This window comes from Bos taurus, chromosome 14 (genome assembly GCF_002263795.3).
Source record: "Bos taurus isolate L1 Dominette 01449 registration number 42190680 breed Hereford chromosome 14, ARS-UCD2.0, whole genome shotgun sequence".
Lineage (NCBI taxonomy): Eukaryota > Metazoa > Chordata > Mammalia > Artiodactyla > Bovidae > Bos > Bos taurus.
In genome coordinates this window covers 75,273,000-75,295,194 of record NC_037341.1, presented here as the reverse complement: position 1 = coordinate 75,295,194, position 22,195 = coordinate 75,273,000, and the positions used below count along the sequence as shown (strand labels likewise).

Here is a 22,195-nt window from a genome sequence, read left to right as displayed (position 1 = left end):
GTCAAAGCTCAGATCAGGAGTTGAACCCAAAATCCCCCCCTTAGGAGTGGACTCAAATCCACTGTCTTCTAATTAAAACTGCTCACCTGGAGTCAAGACTTACTGAAGCCCAGGTTCTTTTGCCTCATCATAGAAACAATTCAGGATGAGGCAAAGGGATAGGTGGATAGAAAACAGTATAAAAAATTAGTATAGGAAGTTCGTAAAAAATACAAATGGGCAGGTAAGGGAACACAGTCCCAAGAACTAAGAAGGCTGCATTTATTTTCATCAAAGGAAACATGGGGAAGGAAGAAGACCACCTTCTTCCTCATTCTCTGCGAGGCATCAAGGTTTAAATCATTTGTTTCTCCTTTGACCCAATATGGTCTAACCAAAACTGTCACGGCACTGTTTAAATTATATGCATATTAGCAAAAAGGTGGTAACATGGTACTAAAAAACAGTAATTCATCTCAGATTTCTGTATAATGTCCCCTATCACCTAGATTCTTTCCCCTACATTTCTGACTTGGCTACATGCAAAAATTCTACTCTTCAAGGACCATTAACTCTTTGACTTCATGTAATAAGATTCACATCTCATATATATTGTTTTTAACAATTTAGGATTTTTAGATTTTATTTTATTGTGTTTTAAATATTAGGATTTTTTAAGTTTTTAAAGAATTTTTTAAGTATTAGGGTTTTTATTTTATTTTGTTGTGTTTTAACTATTAGGATTTGTGACTTGAGTGTGCCTGGCACCTGAATGTGCCTAGTCTTCCTTCAAGGTAGAGTAGATTATAGATTGGATTCTTTCCTTGAGTGTTTATTAGCCTACAACAGTCTCCCAAACTTGCTTAAAATTCATATTCTGTTTTTAACTCTCTAGTGAGATTTCTAACTATAATATTCAATTATTCTCTATGAAAATGATTCATAGAACTTCTAGCTGGATATGTAAGATGATAAGATTTATTAAATTTATTGTGGAAACAATTTAAGGAACGCTATTCACAGAGTTGTCCCTGAAGTTGTTGCTGTTTTCTCAAGTCCTTAAATATAGATTGCTTGCAAGTTCATCTGTCACAAGAATTCTTGTTAAACATGTGCTATTACTTAACATTTGATGATAGGTCCTGGCAAGATTTCTGTTACAGAGCCAAGGAGTAGTCATGGCTCACCTTGATTTCCTTTCTATATTGGAACTCCTATGTTGGGGGACTGTGTAATTTCCTTGGTTCTGAATCGCCACAGCAAAGATTTGAAACAGAGGATCAGTGTTACAGGTCGATTACAACTCAGTTTTATTCAGCAAGGAAAGGATAAGACACCCTTGAGGGGTGAGGGCAAGCCAACCCCAAAGGAGAGGCCTCAATCTGTCTTGGCTTCCTCCTTTTATATGTTTGTCTCCTTCCTCCCTGAGCCTGATGCAAATTGGGCTGGCCAAGAAGGGGACGTCTTTGTTTCACATGAGGTTATCACTCCAGTCCATGGATCTTCTTTTGTTCCATTTTCACGAGTTTTTCCTTTCTTCGTCTTTTACCCACTGCCATTTTCAACTCCTTTCTCCTATTTTAACTACCTAACACCTAGGCCTTAAAAAAAAAATTCTGTGACAATGGGAACATCAGATTTCATATTAATAGTTTATAGACCTCATACTTACACTAACAAGAAGAGACTGTGAACTATGCTTTCTAGCCCTATAGCTAGAAATGTATGTATTCTATATATTTTTGTTGTTGTTGAGTTATAAAACTGGAGCTAAAAACCAACTGGAAATTGTATGGACCAATGCATAGCTGTACACAATAGTGTGATTCATATTTTTTGGCCTTTTCATACTGAAAAGAGATGAATCACAAACTGGAATCAAGATTGCTAGGCAATATCAACAACCTCAGATATGCAGATGATATCACTTTAATGGCAGAAAGTGACGAGGAACTAAAGAACCTCTTCATAAGGGTAAAATAGAAAAGTGAAAAAGCTGGCTGGAAGTTCAACATTCAAAAAATTAAGATCATGGCATCTAGTCCCATCGCTTCATGGCAAATAGAAGGGGAAAAAGTCAAAGTGATGACTGATTTGATTTTCTTGGGCTTCAGAATCACTGCAGATGGTGACCACAGTCATGAAATGAAAAGACTCTTGCTCCTTGGAAGGAAAGTTATGACAAAGCTAGACAGCATATTAAAAAGCAGAGATGCCACTTTGTCAACAAAGGTCTGTCCAGTCAAAGCTATGGTTTTCTAGTAGTCATGTATGAATGTGAGAGATGGATCATAAAGAAGACTGAGCACCAAAGAACTGATGCTTTTGAACTGTGGTGTTGGAAAAGACTCTTGAGAGTCCCTTTGACTGCAAGGATATCTAACCAGTCAATCCTAAAGGAAATCAGTCCTGAATATTCACTGGAAGGACTGTCATTGAAGCTGAAGCTCCAAAACTTTAGCCATCTGATGTGAAAAGCCAACACCTTGGAAAAGACCTTGATGCTGGGAAAGACTTAAGGTAAAAGAGGAGTAGGTGGCAGAGAATGAGATGGTTAGTTAGCATCACTGACACAACAGACATGAATCTGAGCAAACTCTGGGACATATGGAGGACAGAGGTGTGGTACAGTCCACCGGGTCCCAAAGAGATGGACACACCTTAGTGACTGAATGACAACACTGCTGCTGCTGCCGCTGCTAAGTCGCTTCAGTCGTGTCCGACTTTGTGCGACCCCAGAAACGGCAGCCCACCAGGCTCCCCAGTCCCTGGGATTCTCCAGGCAAGAACACTGGAGTGGGGTGCCATTGCCTTCTCCGAATGACAACACAATGGTGTGTTAATCAATGTGAAGTAAACTATTCCTCTCCCTCTCAAAACAAAGAAACAAAAACTGTTTTCAGGGTGCAAATAATCTCGTCATAGCCAATTTCCAGCTCCAAACATGATGTCACTGTTCATGCAGTTGGAAAGAGATGTACCCATTTGACTCTCATGGGACAGGAACTGGCCCTAACACACGAGAAGTTCCTGATGTGTGTGAGATTTGGTGCTTGTGAGGTCGAAATTACCAGGCAGTCAGTATAGGACTCTATAGGACCTCTGAGTCTTGTTTTCAATGAATATCTCGATCCATTAATCTAAAGCTATACCCTTTGTCCAGAATTCCTGGAATTTGGGTCTGATAAATTATCAGCACTCAGATCTAGGGAAGAGCAGCAACAGTTAGAACTGGACATGGAACAACAGACTGGTTCCAAATAGGAAAAGGAGTATGTCAAGACTGTATATTGTCACCCTGCTTATTTAACTTCTATGCAGAGTACATCATGAGAAACGCTGGGCTGGAAGAAGCACAAGCTGGAATCAAGATTGCCGGGAGAAATATCAATAACCTCAGATATGCAGATGACACCACCCTTATGGCAGAAAGTGAAGAGGAACTAAAAAGCCTCTTGATGAAAGTAAAAGTGGAGAGTGAAAAAGTTGGCTTAAAGTTCAACATTCAGAAAATGAAGATCATGGCAACTGGTCCCATCACTTCATGGGAAATAGATGGGGAAACAGTGGAAACAGTGTCAGACTTTATTTTTTGTGTTCCAAAATCACTACAGATGGTGACTGCAGCCATGAAATTAAAAGACGCTTACTCCTTGGAAGGGAAGTTATGACCAACCTAGATAGCATATTCAAAAGTAGAGACATTACTTTGCCAACAAAGGTCCGTCTAGTCAAGGCTATGGTTTTTCCTGTGGTCATGTATGGATGTGAGAGTGGACTGTGAAGAAGGCTGAGCACCGAAGAATTGATACTTTTGAACTGTGGTGTTGGAGAAGACTCTTGAGAATCCCTTGGACTGCAAGGAGATCCAACCAGTCCATTCTGAAGGAGATCAGCCCTGGGCTTTCTTTGGAAGGAATGATGCTAAAGCTGAAACTCCAGTACTTTGGCCACCTCATGCGAAGGGTTGACTCACTGGAAAAGACTCTGATGCTGGGAGGGATTGGGGGCAGGAGGAGAAGGGGATGACAGAGGACGAGATGGCTGGATGGCATCACTGACGATGCACGTGAGTCTGAGTGAACTCTGGGAGTTGGTGTTGGACAGGGAGGCCTGGCGCGCTGCAATTCATGGGGTCACAAAATGTTGGACACGACTGAGCAACTGAACTGAAGTGAACTGAGCAATTAATTTCTGTTCCATATGCCTGAGGGAAAAACTACTGATGATCATTAATCTTTAACCCACATACCTGGTCCATTGTAAAATGGACAGGGGTCATGAACAAGGGTGGAGGTTAATCTGAAGATCAAGAGAAGCCATAAGGATGTTAAGTTAAACATTATGACCTTTATACTGATTATTGTTTAGTGGCTTCAGTCCTGTCCAACTCTTTGGAGACCCCATGCACTGCAGCCTGCCAGGCTCCTGTCCACAGATTCTCCAGGCAAGAATACTGGAATGGGCTGCCATTTCTTTCTCCAAACTGACTGATTAGAAATGACATATTTTAAGAACAGGAGCCAACCAAAACTGTACAGATTAAAACTGGTAAGGATATAAACTGCTCTAAGTCCCACCTTTGGGGGACTCTTTATCCCCACTCAGTGTCTATGCTGAGAGCTTTGTACTTTCCTTCTCTTTAATACATTCTATTTGCTTGCTACTGTGTTTGTGAGGTTCCCATTTAACTTACACAAATCTGACTTAAACACTAGGTCCAGGAAGGTGGCTTTAAGAATTTCCAGAGAGTAAAGAAAGTGATAATGAGAAAAGGAGCCATTCTACCTAGACTGGGTGAGTCATTCTGTTAGGGGAAGCACACTGATTGAAACCACCCACCCTGGCCAGGCACTATAGTAACCATTTGCATGACTTGTTTTATGATGAAGATTTCTGAGTGTTAGACAAGAATCCAGTTTCCGGCTGGGAAGGGGTCCGCCTTCCTGCAACAATTCTACCCCACCTCCTGAGAGGTAAGGTAGCCACTAAAGACTATTATGGAAGATCAAGTGAAATGTAGAAATTTGGGGAATAATTGTTTATATACTGAAATATTATTTTCTAAGTGTTTTATACATGTGTATCCCTCTTTTTTTTTAATTTAAGGGACTCATGAATAGAAACAATAAAATACAGAATAGCATTAAATGCATATGAAAATAATAAATACTTAAAGTAAACTTGAATATAGAAGTGAGAAAAGAATAATTTGACAGATTACTTTCTAATGCCTTTTCAGTTTTCAATTTTAGATTTAAAATATTGAATCCTTCAGTAGTTTGAAATAAAAATGATATAATAACAATTCCAACTTATGTACTTCACTCAAATTTATTCTCAGGATAGAGATTTGTGTTTTTTTTTTTTTGTCTGTTTTGTTTTGGTTAATTTTCAGTTTATTTTCAAAAAGTAATTTTGAAATTATTTTGTTCTATTTGGAATAAATAATAAAATGTTAATAATTATGAATTGAAATAGAACTGTGCATCAGAGCAGAAATCTAAAGTAAATGACCTAAAGTAGGTGAAACACTACAAAAATTAGAATAAAATTGCATTTCAAAATATCTGGAATAATGGCTCCTTATTAGTTTTTAAGCTGTGTTTAAATTTTAATGTAAATATTCAATAGGTTGCAGAAATAGTAGTCCAAGTCATGGTCTTTGGTCCACAAGTATAATTTACACGGGTTAAGTGGTTTTATACATTTTGGGAAAGCGGTGCAGTGGACAGGAGCTGTAGCGCCATTTCAGTGGACATAGTAAATTATTAATGGTGTTGGTTACAGTTGTTTAGACTTTTTAAAATCAGTCTTTATAGTTCACAAGCATTTCAGATTAATCAAAGACTATTAATGCTTATTGCTTTCAATAAGAGACACAATGGACACAATTTAGTATATTCCAAATTGTACCAAAAAAAAACACAACTCAAAAAACCCCAAAAAGTTACTCCCCAAAATACAAAGAAAGTGCAAAAATTTCTCACTCATTTATGTTATAACTAATGTAAATTTTTTCCTGTCTGTAAGTCCAGAGCCAAAAAATGTATAATTCTGTAGGGAGAAAATTTCATGTAAATGTCAGTGTTCAAATGCCCTACTTGCATATGTATTTTTGATAATTGACACATATTTAAATCAGCATTTGCCCTAGTTCTTTGATCCCTAACATTGTATCTATACTACATCTCTTCAAGCAAAATTAAATATCACTTATTCTTCTCTTTTCTAGGCTATATTTCATTAGTTCCTTCAATTCCCTTCATAAATGCTGTTTCTTTTAATTATTGTGTTGCTCTCTTCTGGACCCTAAATGATTACCATGAGATTACAAAATTAAATTTCACTTGTTATGCCTAAGTCTTTAAGTATCAAATTATCATATTAATTGACCTGTTACCTCAGGCTAGTCTTCATGACTAATACGGAATATGTTATTAAGAAGTGAAAATATTTTTCTTTTGCTATTATACCAAAGTTTATCTTTTTATTGTAAAATCGATATTTTATTATTCTTCCCATTGAAATTATTATTAAAGGAAATATTAATCATTAATTCTCTGAACTGTGTTTAAAGCTTTTAAAAGGACAATTGAAGCTTTTTTTTTTTTTTTAACACCCCTTGCTCAACTTTTTTTGAGAACATTGTCTCATTATCTGACATTTTATTTCTGTTCATTTCCTGCTGTAGATTTTAGATTTCTTGAAGATCTCTTGTTTACATATGTATGTCCAGAACAAAGCACAGAATGGCATATAGGGAAGACTTCAGTAAGCATTAGTTAAATGGTGAAAGTTGATATCTGGATAATCAAAATCTTATGAAATGTTAAAAAAAAGAAAGAAAGAAAATAGCAAGGTATAAACAGTCACTTCTTTTATGGATCTTCTGGATCACTTTTATGGGAGATACATAATTATAGAAATATGGACACAAGTGTATGCATAATATGTGAGAAGTTCTCTAAAGGATGCTGCAAAGGAAAAGAAATAGGCAGATGAGATAGAAAAAAGGTACATCTAACAGTGTTTTCTTTGACTTAATGGAATTTGCTTTATTATCTTGTTGAAGACTAAACCTAAAATCCTAGTTATATTAAGATAATTTGTTATTTTTGATGCAATTCCATTTAGCACTTTTTATATCTAGTTTCTATTGAGGTGAAAATCACATAACTTAAAATTAAATATTTTAAAGAGAACAATTCAGTGGAATTTAGTACATTCATAATATTGATATTATGCAGCCACAATTTCTAAATTATTTTCAACATCTCAAAAGGAAACCTCATATCTACCAAGCAGTTATATCCCCAATCTCCTCTTTCTCCTATCCTCCAGCAGTCACTCATTTGCTTTCTGTCTCTATGAATTAACATTATTTTCAGTAAGTAGAATCATACAGTATGTAACCTTTTCTCTGGCTTCTTTCACTTAGCACAGTGTTTTTGAGCTTCATCCAAATTGTAACATGCCCTCCATTATTATGCCTGAACCACTTGCATGTAGGTATCACAGCATTTTTGTTCATTCATCTGTTTTTTTCTTCCAGTTTTAACTTACATATAATTGACATACGCCGCCGTATAAGTTTAAGGTGTACAGAATAATGATTTGACTTCATACATCATGAAATGATTTCAGTATGTTTAGTGAATATCATCTCACTATAGATGAGCAGAATGGTGTTAAGATTAGTGTATTTTTTGAGACTTTCCTTATTTATTGAGGTAGATATCTGTCACTCTAAATTTCCCTTTTAGAACTATTTTTGCTGCATCCCATATATGTATATACCAACATATATGGGATGTGTGTATATGTGTATCCATTTTCACTTATATCCAGGTTTTTTTTTTTTTAATCTTCCGATTTCTTCAATGGCTCATTCTTTGTTTAATAGTGTGTTGTTTACCCTCCATGCGCTTATGCTTTTTGTAGTTTTCTTATTGTACCTAATTTCTAGTTTCATAGCATTGTGATTAAAAAAGATTGTTGATATGATTTCAGTTTTCTTAAATTTACTGAACCTTTTTTGTGATCGAGCATGTGATCATATGAGTATATGATCTATGCTTGCTAGCATGTGAGCCTGGAGAATGTTTCACATTCACTCAAAAAGAATATGCATTCTGCTACTTTGGATTGGAATGTTTTTATATATATATACATACTTCTATGAAAAAAGCATGCATTAGTCACTCAGTCATGTCCAATTCTTTGTGACCCCAAGAACTGTAGCCCACCAGGTTTGCTGTCCATAGAATTCTCTAGGTAAGGATGCTGGAGAGGGTAGCCATTGCCCTCTCTAGGGGATCTTTCTGAACCAGGGATTAAACCCAGGTTTCCCACATTGCAGGCAGATTCTTTACCATCTGAGCCACCAGGGAAGTCCTTATATATATAGATATGAGAGCTCGACCATTAAGAAGGCTTAACACCAAATGCTTTTGAATTGTGATGCTGGGGTATACTCTCACAGTCCCATGGACAGCAAGGAGATCAAATCAGTCTATCCTAAAGGAAATCAAACCTGAATATTCACTGGAAGGACTGATGCTGAAACTGAAGCTCCAGTACTTGACCACCTGAAGTAAAGAGCCAATTCATTGAATAAGACCCTGATGCTGGGAAAGATTGAAGGCAGGAGGAGAAAAGGGCAACAGAGGATGAGATGGTTGGATGGCATCATTGACTCAATGGACACAAATTTGAGTAAACTCTAGGAGATAATGAAGGACAGGGAAGCCTGGCATGCTGTAGGCCATGGGACTGCAAAGAGTCCGTTTCGACTGAGCAACTGAACAACAAATATATATATATTCCAGCTGGATGATATATTAATTAATGTAAATGGCATGCTAAAATTACCTAAAATTGTGTTACTATCAATTTAAATCTCTTAATATTTGTTTTATGTACTTAAATTTTCCTATGTTGAGTGTATATATGTCTACAAGTATTATATCTTCCTGTTTGATCAGTACCTTGATCATTAGGTTCAGACAGTAAAGAATTCACCTGCAGTGTAGGAGATCTGGGTTGAGTCTCTGGGTTGGGAACATTCCCTGGGGAAGGAAATGACAACCTATTCTAGTATTCTTGCCTGGACAATTCCTAGGACAGAAAATTATAGTCTATGTCTAGTGGGGCATGGGCTGCTTTGGAGAGTCTTGGCTGACCACCAGTAGATTGGATAGGTAGAATCAGAAATGGCATCCCCTTCCAGCATTAAGCCAGTTAGATAAAATTGCTTGCACACATGCTGTGCATACTAAGTTGCTTCAGTCATGTCCAACTCTGCAACCCATGGACTGTAGCCCTCCAGGCTCCTCTGTCCATGGGATTCTTCAGGCAAGAATACTGGAGTGGGTTGCTATGTCCTTCTCCAGAGGATATTCCTGACCCAGGGATTGAACCAGCATCTCTTGTGTCTCCTGCATTGGCAGACAGGTACTTACCACTAGTATCAAATGAAAACTGGCACTTACCAGCTTCTCTGTACCCAGAGTGAATTCCAACAGATCCCTACTCCTTGGGCACATACTCTGTAATTATTCAGTGAATCTTTTTATGTATGCATGCTGCTGTGTGCGTTAGTCGCTCAGTCGTGTCTGACTCTGCGCAACAATATGGACTGTAGTCTGCCAGGCTCCTCTGTCCATGGGATTCTCCAGGCAAGAATACTGGAGTGGGTTGCCATTTCCTTCTCCAGGGGATCTTCCCAACCCAGAAATCAAACCCGGGTCTCCTGCATTGCAGGCAGATTCTTTACCGACTGAGCTATGAGGGAAGCCCTCTAAGCATGCTAAGTTGCTTCAGTTGTATCCAGCTCTGTGAGACTCTAAGGACTGTAGCCCTCTGGGCTCCTCTGTCCATGGGCTTCTCCCAGGAAGTATACTCCAGTAGGTTGCCATGCCATCCTCCAGGGGATCTTTCCAAACCTGGGATCGAACCCACACTTCTTACATCTCCTGCACTGACAGGTGGGTTCTTTACCACTGGTGCGGCCTAGTAAGCCCCTCCTTATGAACGACCCAGACACTTTTCAGAACGTTGCCTCTGTACTGGAATTCAGAGAGAGTTTTTGAGCATGCCCTTTAAGAGTGGAGTCTCAGTTTTCTATAGCCTCCCCAGTAGTCAGGGTCACACAAGTACCATTGATTTTCAAAGCCAGATATTGTGGGAGATCATTTTCCCAGTGCAGATCCCTTGGCCTGGGGAGTCTGGTCTGGGGCTTGAATCTCTCATTCCTCAGAGGCAACCTTCAAGGCTGTGATATCCTTTCTGCCTAGAGGTCACAATACTGACAGTGTGGTTCATGGCCAGACCCTGCCCCCCACTCCCACCCATCTCACTGTGGCATGTCCTTTTTATTTTCAGTTGTGGAACATATTTTCTAGTCGACTTCAAGTGATTCTCAGAGATAGTTGCAGCATAAGTAGTTGGAATTTTGGTGTGTTCATGGGAGGAGGTGAGTCCAGGGTCTTCCTACACCACCATCTTTTCCTACGCCTCTTTGTAACACTTCATAAATGTGAAAGATGCTAACTATCATGAAACTTTGCCTTTCAGAGCTTAACATTTATTTGATCTCAATATATAATGTGGAATTTGTAGAGTAGTAGCATAATATAACTCAGAGTATCCTAAGGGAAGTAGTTGTAATTCACTTGTTTTTCTCTTTTGTATGGAAAAAAGCAGAAGGAGCTTTAATGTTAATTTTGTGCAGTATGCATTGTAATGTCTTATCTTGAATATATACAGCTCTGTGAGTTTTCCTTAATTCTCAATTTCCATGACTCTAAACATAATGATAAATATTCAGATCACTGTAATCCAACGGTTGTTTTAAACAGTGGCTAATAATATAGCATCTGTCTAAATCCAACCAGTCCATTCTGAAGGAGATCAGCCCTGGGATTTCTTTGGAAGGAATGATGCTAAAGCTGAAATTCCAGTACTTTGGCCACCTCATGCGAAGAGTTGACTCATTGGAAAAGACTCTGATGCTGGGAGGGATTGGGGGCAGGAGGAGAAGGGGACGACGGAGGATAAGATGGCTGGATGGCATCACTGACTCGATGGACATGAGTCTGAGTGAACTCTGGGAGTTGGTGATGGACAGGGAGGCCTGGCGTGCTGTGATTCATGGGGTCGCAAAGAGTCGGACACGACTGAGTGACTGAACTGAACTGAACTGAAATTTTACATAGACCAATTGCATATGTTATATGCAAGGCTAGTGTCCATTTATCAGTGATACGAAGATAAAAAGTTCAAGAATTGAGCAGTGGGGCTGAAGAGCTAAATCAGTTTCAGGTAGAAGGCCACACTATGTTCAGTGGAGAACATATTGTCATGAGTCCTGAAGTGTGAAGACAGCACATCATAAGGTCCGTGTAGGGATTGCAGGTCCATGTGGGGATTCAATGTGTCGGCATTTCTTGTTTGTTTGGTTGCTTGCTTTGAATTTAGAAATACAGACTGACATAGATTATGAAGCAACAAATTGATAAATAATTATATATAAAGCAAGATTCAGCATGTAGAAGGCTAAGCCAGGCCACAAACTGAATCTACTGATAGGCACACATTGCAGTTTAGAAGTCAAGCTTCCTACCCAAGCAAAGGGCAGGAAAGTATGTTACTGGCATAAAAACTGATAAATAAATGGAACAGCCTAGAGAGCTCCAACTTAAGCCCACATGCTGCTGCTAAGTTGCTTCAGTCGTGTCCGACTCTGTGTGACCCCATAGACGGCAGCCCACCAGGCTCCCCTGTCCCTGGGATTCTCCAGGCAAGAACACTGGAGTGGGTTGCCATTTCCTTCTCCAATGCATGAAAGTAAAAAGTGAAAGTGAAGTCGCTCAGTCGTGTCTGACTCTTCTCAACCCCATAGACTGCAGCCTACCAGGCTCCTCCGTCCATGGGATTTTCCAGGCAAGAGTACTGGAGTGGGGTGCCATTGCATCGGGGGAAACATTCGTCACCTGAGTGCCTGTGCACGACCCTGAGTATTTCCTGACCACAATAAGACCAACACAAACATAAAACTGAGATGTTCTTTCCAAGCATCACCACACCAGTATAATAGCCTCCTCTAAGCCACATAGATAGGGTCAAATAATTTATAGCAAAGGAGCCAAATTATATAATGGAAGAAAACATAGGATAAGTTCCTTGATGCTAGTTTGGCAATACTTTTTTTGGATTTGATACCAAAAGCCAAGACAACAAAAGCAAAAATAAACCAGAAATAGAAATTTAGAAACCAATTAGAAAACTTCTTCACAGAAAAGAAACTATCAAAAATGAAAAATCAACCTCTACAATAGGAAAAATGTTTGCAAATCCAATAATTTTTATAATAGTAAGTTTGTACATGTAAGAAAGATGTGTAAAAAATTTACAAACATCTTTTGAAGAACATGTTTATTTTTATTGACACAAACAGATATATAGGTATATACAGATGTCTCTGGGTATAATATGCATGCATTCTGTGTATTCCTGTCTTGAATGTGATACATTTATTGATTCTTTGACTCTTGTATTTCAAAGATAAAAACACAAGCTAAGTTTTTAAGTAAACTATTCAATTTCCTGAGAAACAATTTGCCATCTGATGATCACTGATTTTTTTCCCCATCTTTCGTGACATGAACTTAATGTTGTTCTTGAGAATCTAATCCCAACAACTGCCTTGCTCTCCTTGCCTTTCCCTTATCTTTGCAAGTGAAACTGGTTGTCAAAGTGTCAAAGCTGGACTATGTTTCTGATGTTGAGCTTGCCCATTTCTCAACTGCTGCTTTTGATAAAAGATGTAATCATCTGGGAAATATAAATGCAGTTTGTGGAGAAAGCTGAGTCTTTCTCAGAATGAGTGTTTAATGGGTCAAGTTCTGTCATCAGAAACTCACAGACAATTCACACTGGGATACATGTGCAAGAGTGTGGGGATACGCAGATGGACTTTACGCTTTGTGTTTAGCTTGGCAGTCTTTGTCCTTACTGCTTGTTGCATCATTTTATAACAATAACATCTTCTTCCAAGATTCCCATGACTATATTTTTAATAGAAAAACCTGGTTTTTATAAAATTTGAGAAAAGGAGTTTAGCTAGGGAGGCTGTGTTACAAACCTTTTGCCCATTTTCAAACCAAGCGATAAATTTAAAAAGCCCTGTGTCTAATGTAAACCTGAAATGAAGAGGTGCTGAAAAGTATTGAAATTAATTTTCCAGTGCAATGGGAAAAATTCAAGTTCTGTAATATCAGCTTCTGCATTTTATCTTTTAGCTCTCCCAAATTTCTCTCTCTCTCTTTTTTTTTTCTCTCTCTCTTTCTCTCTTTTTCTCTCTCATGACAAAAGATATGCTTTAACTTACCATCCACTAAGCTCATTATTTCCAGTTCCTTTCTGAGCTTTGTTGCTAAACATGCTCATGGTATCCAGATAAAGAAAAGTCCTGTGAGAGAGAATGAGGATCTGTTATATTCTACAGGGGTGAAACTTGGAGACATTATGCTAAGTGAAATGAGCTAGACATAAAAGTGCAAATATGATTCCACTTACAGGAGGTACCTAGAATAGCCAAATTCCATCTTAATTTACAGAGGCAGAAGGTAGGGTAGCAGTTATCTGGAGCTCGGGGGTGAGTAGAGTGGGGAGTTTCTGTTTTGTGGATGCAGAATTTCAGTTTGGGATGATGAAAACCTTTTGGAGATGAACAGTGGCGATAGTTACAAAACAATGTGAATGTAGTTGAGGCCACCGAACTGTATGTCTCTAAAGGGTTAAAATGGTGTTTTATGCATATTATATTACATTGAAGAGACAGAGAGAGAGAACAAAAGCATAAGACAAATGAATACATTTTAGACCATATTTGAATTCCCTAATTTTGGAGAAAGAAAATTTTAGTTTTCCATTTTATCTGTTTTTGACAATTAAAACTTAATAGCTTAAATTGAACACACAGTTAATACAGTATATTACCAAATCTAATATAACAGCAATAAAACTCAACAAAGCCTAACTCTGACTTTTCTTAAGACTTGGCCCTCTAAAAAGTGTACTCCTAACAAAGTAAATTAGTAAGAATAAAATAAAAGTTACTAGCATCTATTTTTTTTTTCAACTTTCAACTATTGTGTTTATAGTGGAGTTTTAATGGGAAAATATTCATCATGAATCCAGAAAATATATAGAGAATAGTTTCCACATGGTTGGTGGAAACTGAAAGCGCAGAGGGGTGTCTGAAGAGCTTCTCTAAAATGTCACAAGTGAAATCATTTTATATGCTCTGTGAGAGGGAAGACGTGTGCTATCTCCCCAATAGTGCCAAGCGAGGCGACCTGCTTCAGAGAGAGTAACTGCGTGGTAGACCCGGGGAGAGTGGGTCCCAGACACTGGTGTCTCACAAGTGATGGGGTCAGCCCGGGTTAAGAGGCATCTGTGTGTGCTTCAAGTGCTCAGTCGTGTCTGACTCTTTTTGACCCCGTGGACTGCAGCCCACCAGGCTCCACCGTCAATGGAATTTTCCAGGCACGAGTACGAGAGTGGGTTGCCATTTCCTACATCACGAGATCTTCTCAGTCCACGGACTGAACCCGGGTCGCCCGTGTCTCCTGCATTGTCAAGCATGGGTTCTTTACCACTGCACCATCTCGGGTGGGCTCAAAGCAGAGCATGTCATTAGTGACCATGAACACAGACCACAGCTTCCCCTTCGAAGGCGTGAACTACATTAGACTCATGACATTTGCACTATTCTGAAAAGAATGGAAAGGATATCAAGAGTAACTAAATTCAATTTCCTGTAAGCCCTGGGTAAATTTTTCAAAGTAGATTAAATTTATTTTAGAAAAATCAAAGATTTGCTACTTTTTTGTGCTGCATGATAGGGTAAACTTTAGGACTGTTGAATGAGTTTACTTTTTCCTGAAAAAAAAAATCTGCTAATAAATTTATGCTATATCTTAATACCAATGGGGATGTAACTATACTTGAGGAATAGGTTTGCTTTATTCAGAAACGTAAGCCATGAAACTTACAAAATATCATTTTAACTTAGTTGCCTATGAAGTCAAATATGTTTGGTGCCAAGGTGCAGCAACTTCTATTAAGAGTTCTCATTTGTTATTATTTTTGTGTTCTATGAATTGTGCCCTTACCTGGCTTTATTGGTCTTCTTTGCTTTTATTTCATCTTCTATTTACCTCTAATTATTTTTACAAAAATATTAATATATATAAAAGATAAATAAGCAATCATAAAAAGTTTGATGCTAATTTCAAGAAAATATTTCTATTGATATAAGCTTCTGACAAGAAAGAATTCCTGAATATATTTCTCCGATATTCTACTACATTTTTTGTCAGCAATTTTATTCGTTTTTACTTTTCAGTCATTAATATCAGATCATAAGTTTTGTGGGGGTTTTGAACTATTTACCTTAAGGAGGACAATGCTCTATCTAAAAATTCAGTGATAACAAAAGAGAAGATTGACTCAGATTCAAATCTGGGCTTTACCATTTTTGAGCTGCATGACTCACAGGTTACTTAATATTTCCAAGTCCTAATTTGAAATTTTTTAACTTATGTAACATTTGTCCCCTAGTTTCCATAAGTTCAAATCTCAGTGAAACAACTGATGTATTTGTGATATCAAGTATCTCTTATTTTTGTTGTAATTCTATATATTCAGATCAGATCAGATCAGATCAGTCATGTCCGACTCTTTGCGACCCTATGAATCGCAGCACACCAGCCCTCCCTGTCCATCACCAACTCCCGGAGTTCACCCAGACTCACGTCCATCGAGTCAGTGATGCCATCCAGCCATCTCATCCTCTGTCGTCCCCTTCTCCTCTTGTCCCCAATCCCTTCCAGCATCAGTCTTTTCCAGTGAGTCAACTCTTCACATGAGGTGGCCAAAGTACTGGAGCTTCAGCCTTAGCATCATTCCTTCCAAAGAAATCCCAGGGCTGATCTTCAGAATGGACTGGTTGGATCTCCTTGCAGTCCAAGGGATTCTCAAGAGTCTTCTCCAACACCACAGTTCAAAAGTATCAATTCTTCAGCACTCAGGCTTCTTCACAGTCCAACACTCACATCCATACATGACCACAGGAAAAACCATAGCCTTGACTAGATGGACCTTTGTTGGCAAAGTAATGTCTCTGCTTTTGAGTATGTTATCTAGGTTGGTCATAACTTTCCTTCCGAGGAGTAAGCATCTTTTAATTTCACGGCTGCAGTCACCATCTGTAGTGATTTTGGAGCCCAGAAAAATAAAGTCTGACACTGTTTCTACTGTTTCCCCATCTATTTCCCATGAAGTGGTGGGACCGGATGCCATGGTCTTCATTTTCTGAATGTTGAGCTTTAAGCCAACTTTTTCGCTCTCCACTTTCACTTTCATCAAGAGGCTTTTGAGTTCTCTTCACTTTCTGCCATAAGGGTGGTGTCATCTGCATATCTGAGGTTATTGATATTTCTCCCGGCAATCTTGATTCCAGTTTGTGTTTCTTCCAGTCCAGCGTTTCTCATGATGTACTCTACTTAGAAGTTAAATAAACAGGGTGACAATATACAGCCTTCATGTACTCCTTTTCCTATTTGGAACCAGTCTGTTGTTCCATGTCCAGTTCTAACTGTTGCTTCCTGACCTGCATACAAATTTCTCAAGAGGCAGGTCAGGTGGTCTGGTATTCCCATCTCTTTCAGGATTTCCCACAGTTTATTGTGATCCACATAGTCAAAGGCTTTGGCATAGTCAATAAAGCAGAAATAGATGCTCTTCTGGAATTCTCTTGCTTTTTCCATGATCCAGGGGATGTTGTTAATTTGATCTCTGGTTCCTCTGCCTTTTCTAAAACCAGCTTGAACATCAGGAAGTTCACGGTTCACGTATTGCTGAAGCCTGGCTTGGAGAATTTTGAGCATTACTTTACTAGCCGTGTGAGATGAGTGCAATTGTGTGGTAGTTTGAGCATTCTTTGCCATTGCCTTTCTTTGGGATTGGAATATAAACTGACTTTTTCCAGTCCTGTGGCCACTGCTGAGTTTTCCAAATTTGCTGGCATAGTGAGTGCAGCACTTTCACAGCATCATATTTTAGGATTTGAAAAAACTCAACTGAAATTCCATCACCTCCACTAGCTTTGTTCGTAGTGATGCTTTCTAAGGCCCACTTGACCTCACATTCCAGGATGTCTGGCTTTAGGGCAATGATCACACCATCGTGATTACCTGGGTCGTGAAGATCTTTTTTGTCAGTTCTTCTGTGTATTCTTGCCATCTCTTCTTAATATCTTCTGCTTCTGTTAGGTCCATACCAGTTCTGTCCTTTATAGAGCCCACCTTTGCATGAAATGTTCCTTTAGTATCTCTGATTTTCTTGAAGAGATCTCTAGTCTTTCCCATTCTGTTGTTTTCCTCTATTTCTTTGCATTGATCACTAAGGAAGGCTTTCTTATCTCTTCTTGCTATTCTTTGGAACTCTGCATTCAGATGCTTATATCTTTCCTTTTCTCCTTTGCTTTTCGCTTCTCTTCTTTTCACAGCTATTTGTAAGGCCTCCCCAGACAGCCATTTTGCTTTTTTGCATTTCTTTTCCATGGGGATGGTCTTGATCCCTGTCTCCTGTACAATGTCACGAACTTCATTCCATTGTTCATCAGGCACTCTGTCTATCAGATGTAGTCCCTTAAATCTATTTCTCACTTCCACTGTATAATCATAGGGGATTTGATTTAGGTCATACCTGAATGGTCTAGTAGTTTTCCCTACTTTCTTCAATTATTACTTCTTATTACTATCAATGTTAACAGAAAAATAGTATAAATGCATCCTGAACTATCTGGATTACCACTTTGAAGTATCTGTTTACTGCCCAGATTAATTTTCTCTGTGTTTAATTAGTATTATTTTAATTATCAGTACTTTTGTAAATTTACCTTTTTGATAATTTTTTCTTTGTAATAATTGAATGGTAACTAATAAAATGATATTACATGAAAAAAAGTTTTTCAGCCCTGCAAATGAAAATGAAGTATGAAAATTAAATTAATAGGCTGCACAAAATAGTCAAAGCATACTCAACTAAAAACAAAAAGTTATGCTGTAAGAACAATAACATATTTATTTCCTGAAGCTTGATATAACTTAAGGTTAATTATAGTATCTTTCAAAATAAATTAATGTTAACATGAATATCATTGCTTTCAGAGTTGTTTTACAGACATTTTCTATGTTTTAATAGGTGCAAAGTATTTATATTCTAAGAATTAAACATCATTTTATTATTATATATTTAGGCAACATGTAATTACTCACATTACTCTAAGAGTCAACTAGGATTTTTATTAAAAACTGCCTTAATGTCTTCTACTGAAAAGTAATCAAATGCTCCCATCTTTCATGTTTATTGTGGGCATTAAATGAGACAGTAGGCATTCAGCACAAACTTATTCCTTTTCACTTTCTTATAAATATCACCTATTTTCCATGGCTTTTATTTTATTCTCTGTTTTCAAACTAAAGTCAATATAAACAAAATTAAATCTAGAATTATATGTATTTTTAAATATTAATGTGGTCTTCCAGATTAGGCTAAATTTTGCCATGGTACAAATGATTCCCAGGCCTTGGTTACTCTCAACAACAAAGGTTCACTTCTCACACACTTGTCTAGTATAGACTGACATTCGTCTACATTTGGCTGACACTCAGAGTGTTGCTCTCACGTGACTAAAGAGAGATAGTGTCAGAAATTGCCAATGGCTCATGAAGCTTCTTTTTGGAAATGCACACCCCATGTCTCAATCTATCAGCCAAAGCAAGGTACGCAGCGATAGCTGGCATCAATGGAACAGAGAAGTCTAAGCCTCTTCTAAGGAGGGGCACCACAGACAGTTACCCTCTTAATTTGGAGGATCCAAAGAGAGACATTAAACAATGTATTATAATACAAGCTCTTCCAGTTATTATAATAGCTTATAATATTGACAAGTAATAAAAATTGGGCAGATAACTCCTTGTTCAATCTCCTTTAACATCAGTATCAAGATGATAAGCTAAATAATATGTATAAAATTTTTCAGCGAAAAGAAATGCTTTATAACTTCAAATATAATTTCTCCTCATAATCTTGTTTTAAAATTTAAAAAAAGCTCCATTCAGAAATAACTTCTAGATATAAATATTGAAAGGGTTTTATTTAATAGAAAATTGTGTATAAATTGTATTTTTAATAGATTTTGGTTAGGTGAAAATTCTACCAACAAATATGTTAAGAGAGATTCATATTGTTTATTTCTATTTGTTTTTATATGAAACTTATGCTTTATAACCTTAGGATTGATAGGGTTAATTATTTTTAATAATCTTTTTTTTTTTCTAGGATACAACAGTGAAAAACTCCTTGTATCATAATGGAATTATTCCAGGCTTTGGAAAATGGGACCATTCCTATAGCAGCATTCGTAGGCATCTCAAGGATACTTTAGTCAGTTATTAAACAAACCAACTCATAAGAAACTGGGGATTTCAGCAAGAATTATTCATTCATTTTGTCTTCATTTGAAATCACTGTAAAGGTCTTCATTTGAAATCTCTATAAGGGTCTCTATTTATTCCTATTGCCTAGCTTCCTACTAGCTTACTCACATAAATTTCTGCTGATATACTTATATTGGACAACTGAATTTTCTTTCATGATGTTAGGGTCTTGTAGCATAAAAACACACACAAAAAAATTTTGTACCTAGATTTTAGAGAACCAAAAATTTAAAAATAAAATTTCTTATAATTTAACTCCCAATTCCTATAATTAAATTAAATATTATGATTTGACTCATTATATTAAGTATAAAATTGAAACAAAAGTAGGAATTTTTGGTTTGCTTTTTAAAACCTATTAATAATGCTGTTTTATTTAGCATCTTAAATTTGTTTGCAAAGCATAGCTTATTTTTGGCAGATTCTATAGTATGTGTAAGAAAGATAAGAAAACCTTCCTCAGTGATCAATGCAAAGAAATAAAGGAAAACAATAGAATGGGAAAGATTAGAGACCTCTTCAAGAAAATTAGAGATACCAAGGGAACATCTCATGCAAAGATGGGCTCAATAAAGGACAGAAATGGTATGGACATAACAGAAGCAGAAGATATTAAGAAGAGGTGGCAAGAATACACAGAACTGTACAAAAAAAATCTTAATAACTCAGATAACCATGATGGTGTGATCACTCACATAGAGCCAGACATCCTGCAGTGGGGTGTCAAGTGGGTCTTAGGAAGCATCACTACAAAAAAAGCTAGTGGAGGTAAGCTATTTCAAATCCTAAAAGATGAAGCTATGAAAGCGCTGCACTCAATATGCCAGCAAATTTGGAAAACTCAGCAGTGGCCACAGAACTGGAAAAGGTCAGTTTTCATTCCAATCCCAAAGAAAGGCAATGCCAAAGAACGTTCAAACTACTGCACAATTGCACCCATCTCACACACTAGCAAAGTAAGGCTCAAACTTCTCCAAGCCAGGCTTCAACAGTATGTGAACCATGAACTTCCAGATGTCCAAGCTGAATTTAGAAAAGGCAGAGGACTCAGAGATCAAATTGCCAACATCCATTGGATCATCGAAAAAGCCAGAGAATACCAGCAAAACATCTGCTTTATTGATTATGCCAAAGCCTTTGACTATGTAGTTCACAACAAACTGTGGAAAATTCTTCAAGAGATGGGAATACCAGACCACCTTAACTGCTTCCTGAGAAATCTGTATGCAGGGCAAGAAGCAATAGTTAGAACTGGACGTGGAACAACAGACTGTTTCCAAATTGGGAAAGGAGTACATCGAGGCTGTATACTGTCACCCTGCTTATTTAACTTATATGCAGAGTACATCATGGGAAATTCTGGGCTGGATGAAACACAAGCTGGGGTCAAGATTTCTGGGAGAAATATCAATAACCTCAGATATGCAGATGATGCCAACTTTATGGCAAAAAGCGGAGAAGAACTAAAGAGCCTCTTGATGAAAGTGAAAGAGGAGAGTGAAAAAGTTGGCTCAAAACTCAACATTCAAAAAACATGGCATCCACTTCCATCACTTCATGGCAAATAGATGGGGAAACAGTGGAAACAGTGAGAAACTTTATTTTCTTGGGCTCCAAAATCACTGCAGATGGTGACTGCAGCCATGAAATTAAAATATGCTTGCTCCTTGGAAGAAAAGTTATGACCAACCTAGACAGCATATTAAAAAACAGAGATGTTACTTTGCCAACAAAGGTCCATCTAGTCAAAGCTATGGTTTTTCCAGTAGTCATGTATGGAGGTGCGAGTTGGACTATAAAAAAAAGTTGAGTGCCAATGAATTGATGCTTTTGAACTGTGGTGTTGGAGAAAACTCTTGAGAGTCTCTTGGATAGCAAGGAGATCTAACCAGACATCCTAAAGGAAATCAGTCCTGAAGACTCATTTAGAAGGACTGATGCTGAAGCTGAATTTCCAATATTTTGGCCACCTGATTCAAAGAACTGACTCAGAAAAGACCCTGATGCTGGGAAAGATTGAAGGCAGGAGGAGGAGGGGACAACAGAGGATGAGATATCTGGATGGCAACACTCACACATTGGACATGAGTTTGAGCAAGCTCTAGGAGTTGGTGACGGACAGGGAGGCCTGGCGTGCTACAGTCCGTGGGGTCGCAAAGAGTCGGACACGACTGAGTGTCTGACCTGACTGAAGATGACTTACCCCATTTGGACTGCCATCAGAAAGTGCTCTAGACTGGTTTGCTTATAAACAATAAAAATGTATTCCTCACAGTTCTGGAGGCTGGAAAGTCCAAGATTAATACAGCGGTAATTGTCATATCTGGTGAGGCCCGGCTTCCTGATTCACAGTCTGCAGCTTCCTGTGTCCTCACATGACAGGCGGGATGGGGAGCTCTGTGGAAGTAAAGAGCACCAATCCCATTTATGAGGGCTCCACATTCATGATTGAAGCACCTCCCAAAGGGCACAGCTTATGTATTAAGATTTCAGCATATAAATTTTGGAGGATACAGACATTTATAAGCAAACACAAATTTTACCCACTATATTTTAAAAATATATTTCATTAAATCAAACTTGCACATGATTCTAAAATAACCTGTTTAAAAATGTATGCCTCTCCTTTATTTATCATCACC

At 37.8% G+C, this 22,195-nt stretch overlaps 1 protein-coding gene across 3 annotated transcripts in view; it reads left to right on the top strand.

Moving 5' to 3' along the window:
- CNBD1 (cyclic nucleotide binding domain containing 1) overlaps positions 1 to 19,768 on the top strand; it is a 506,340-nt gene extending 486,572 nt beyond the window's left edge. For 2 of the 3 annotated variants that reach the window (XM_025001902.2, XM_059874508.1), the window contains one exon: positions 19,396 to 19,768. In XM_025001902.2, the coding sequence (XP_024857670.2) occupies positions 19,396 to 19,512 (117 nt within the window). In that variant the 3' untranslated portion in view covers positions 19,513 to 19,768. The remainder of the gene's footprint in view (positions 1 to 19,395) is intronic. The other variant, XR_009490548.1, reaches the window with a different exon arrangement.
- The last annotated feature ends 2,427 nt before the right edge of the window (positions 19,769 to 22,195 follow it).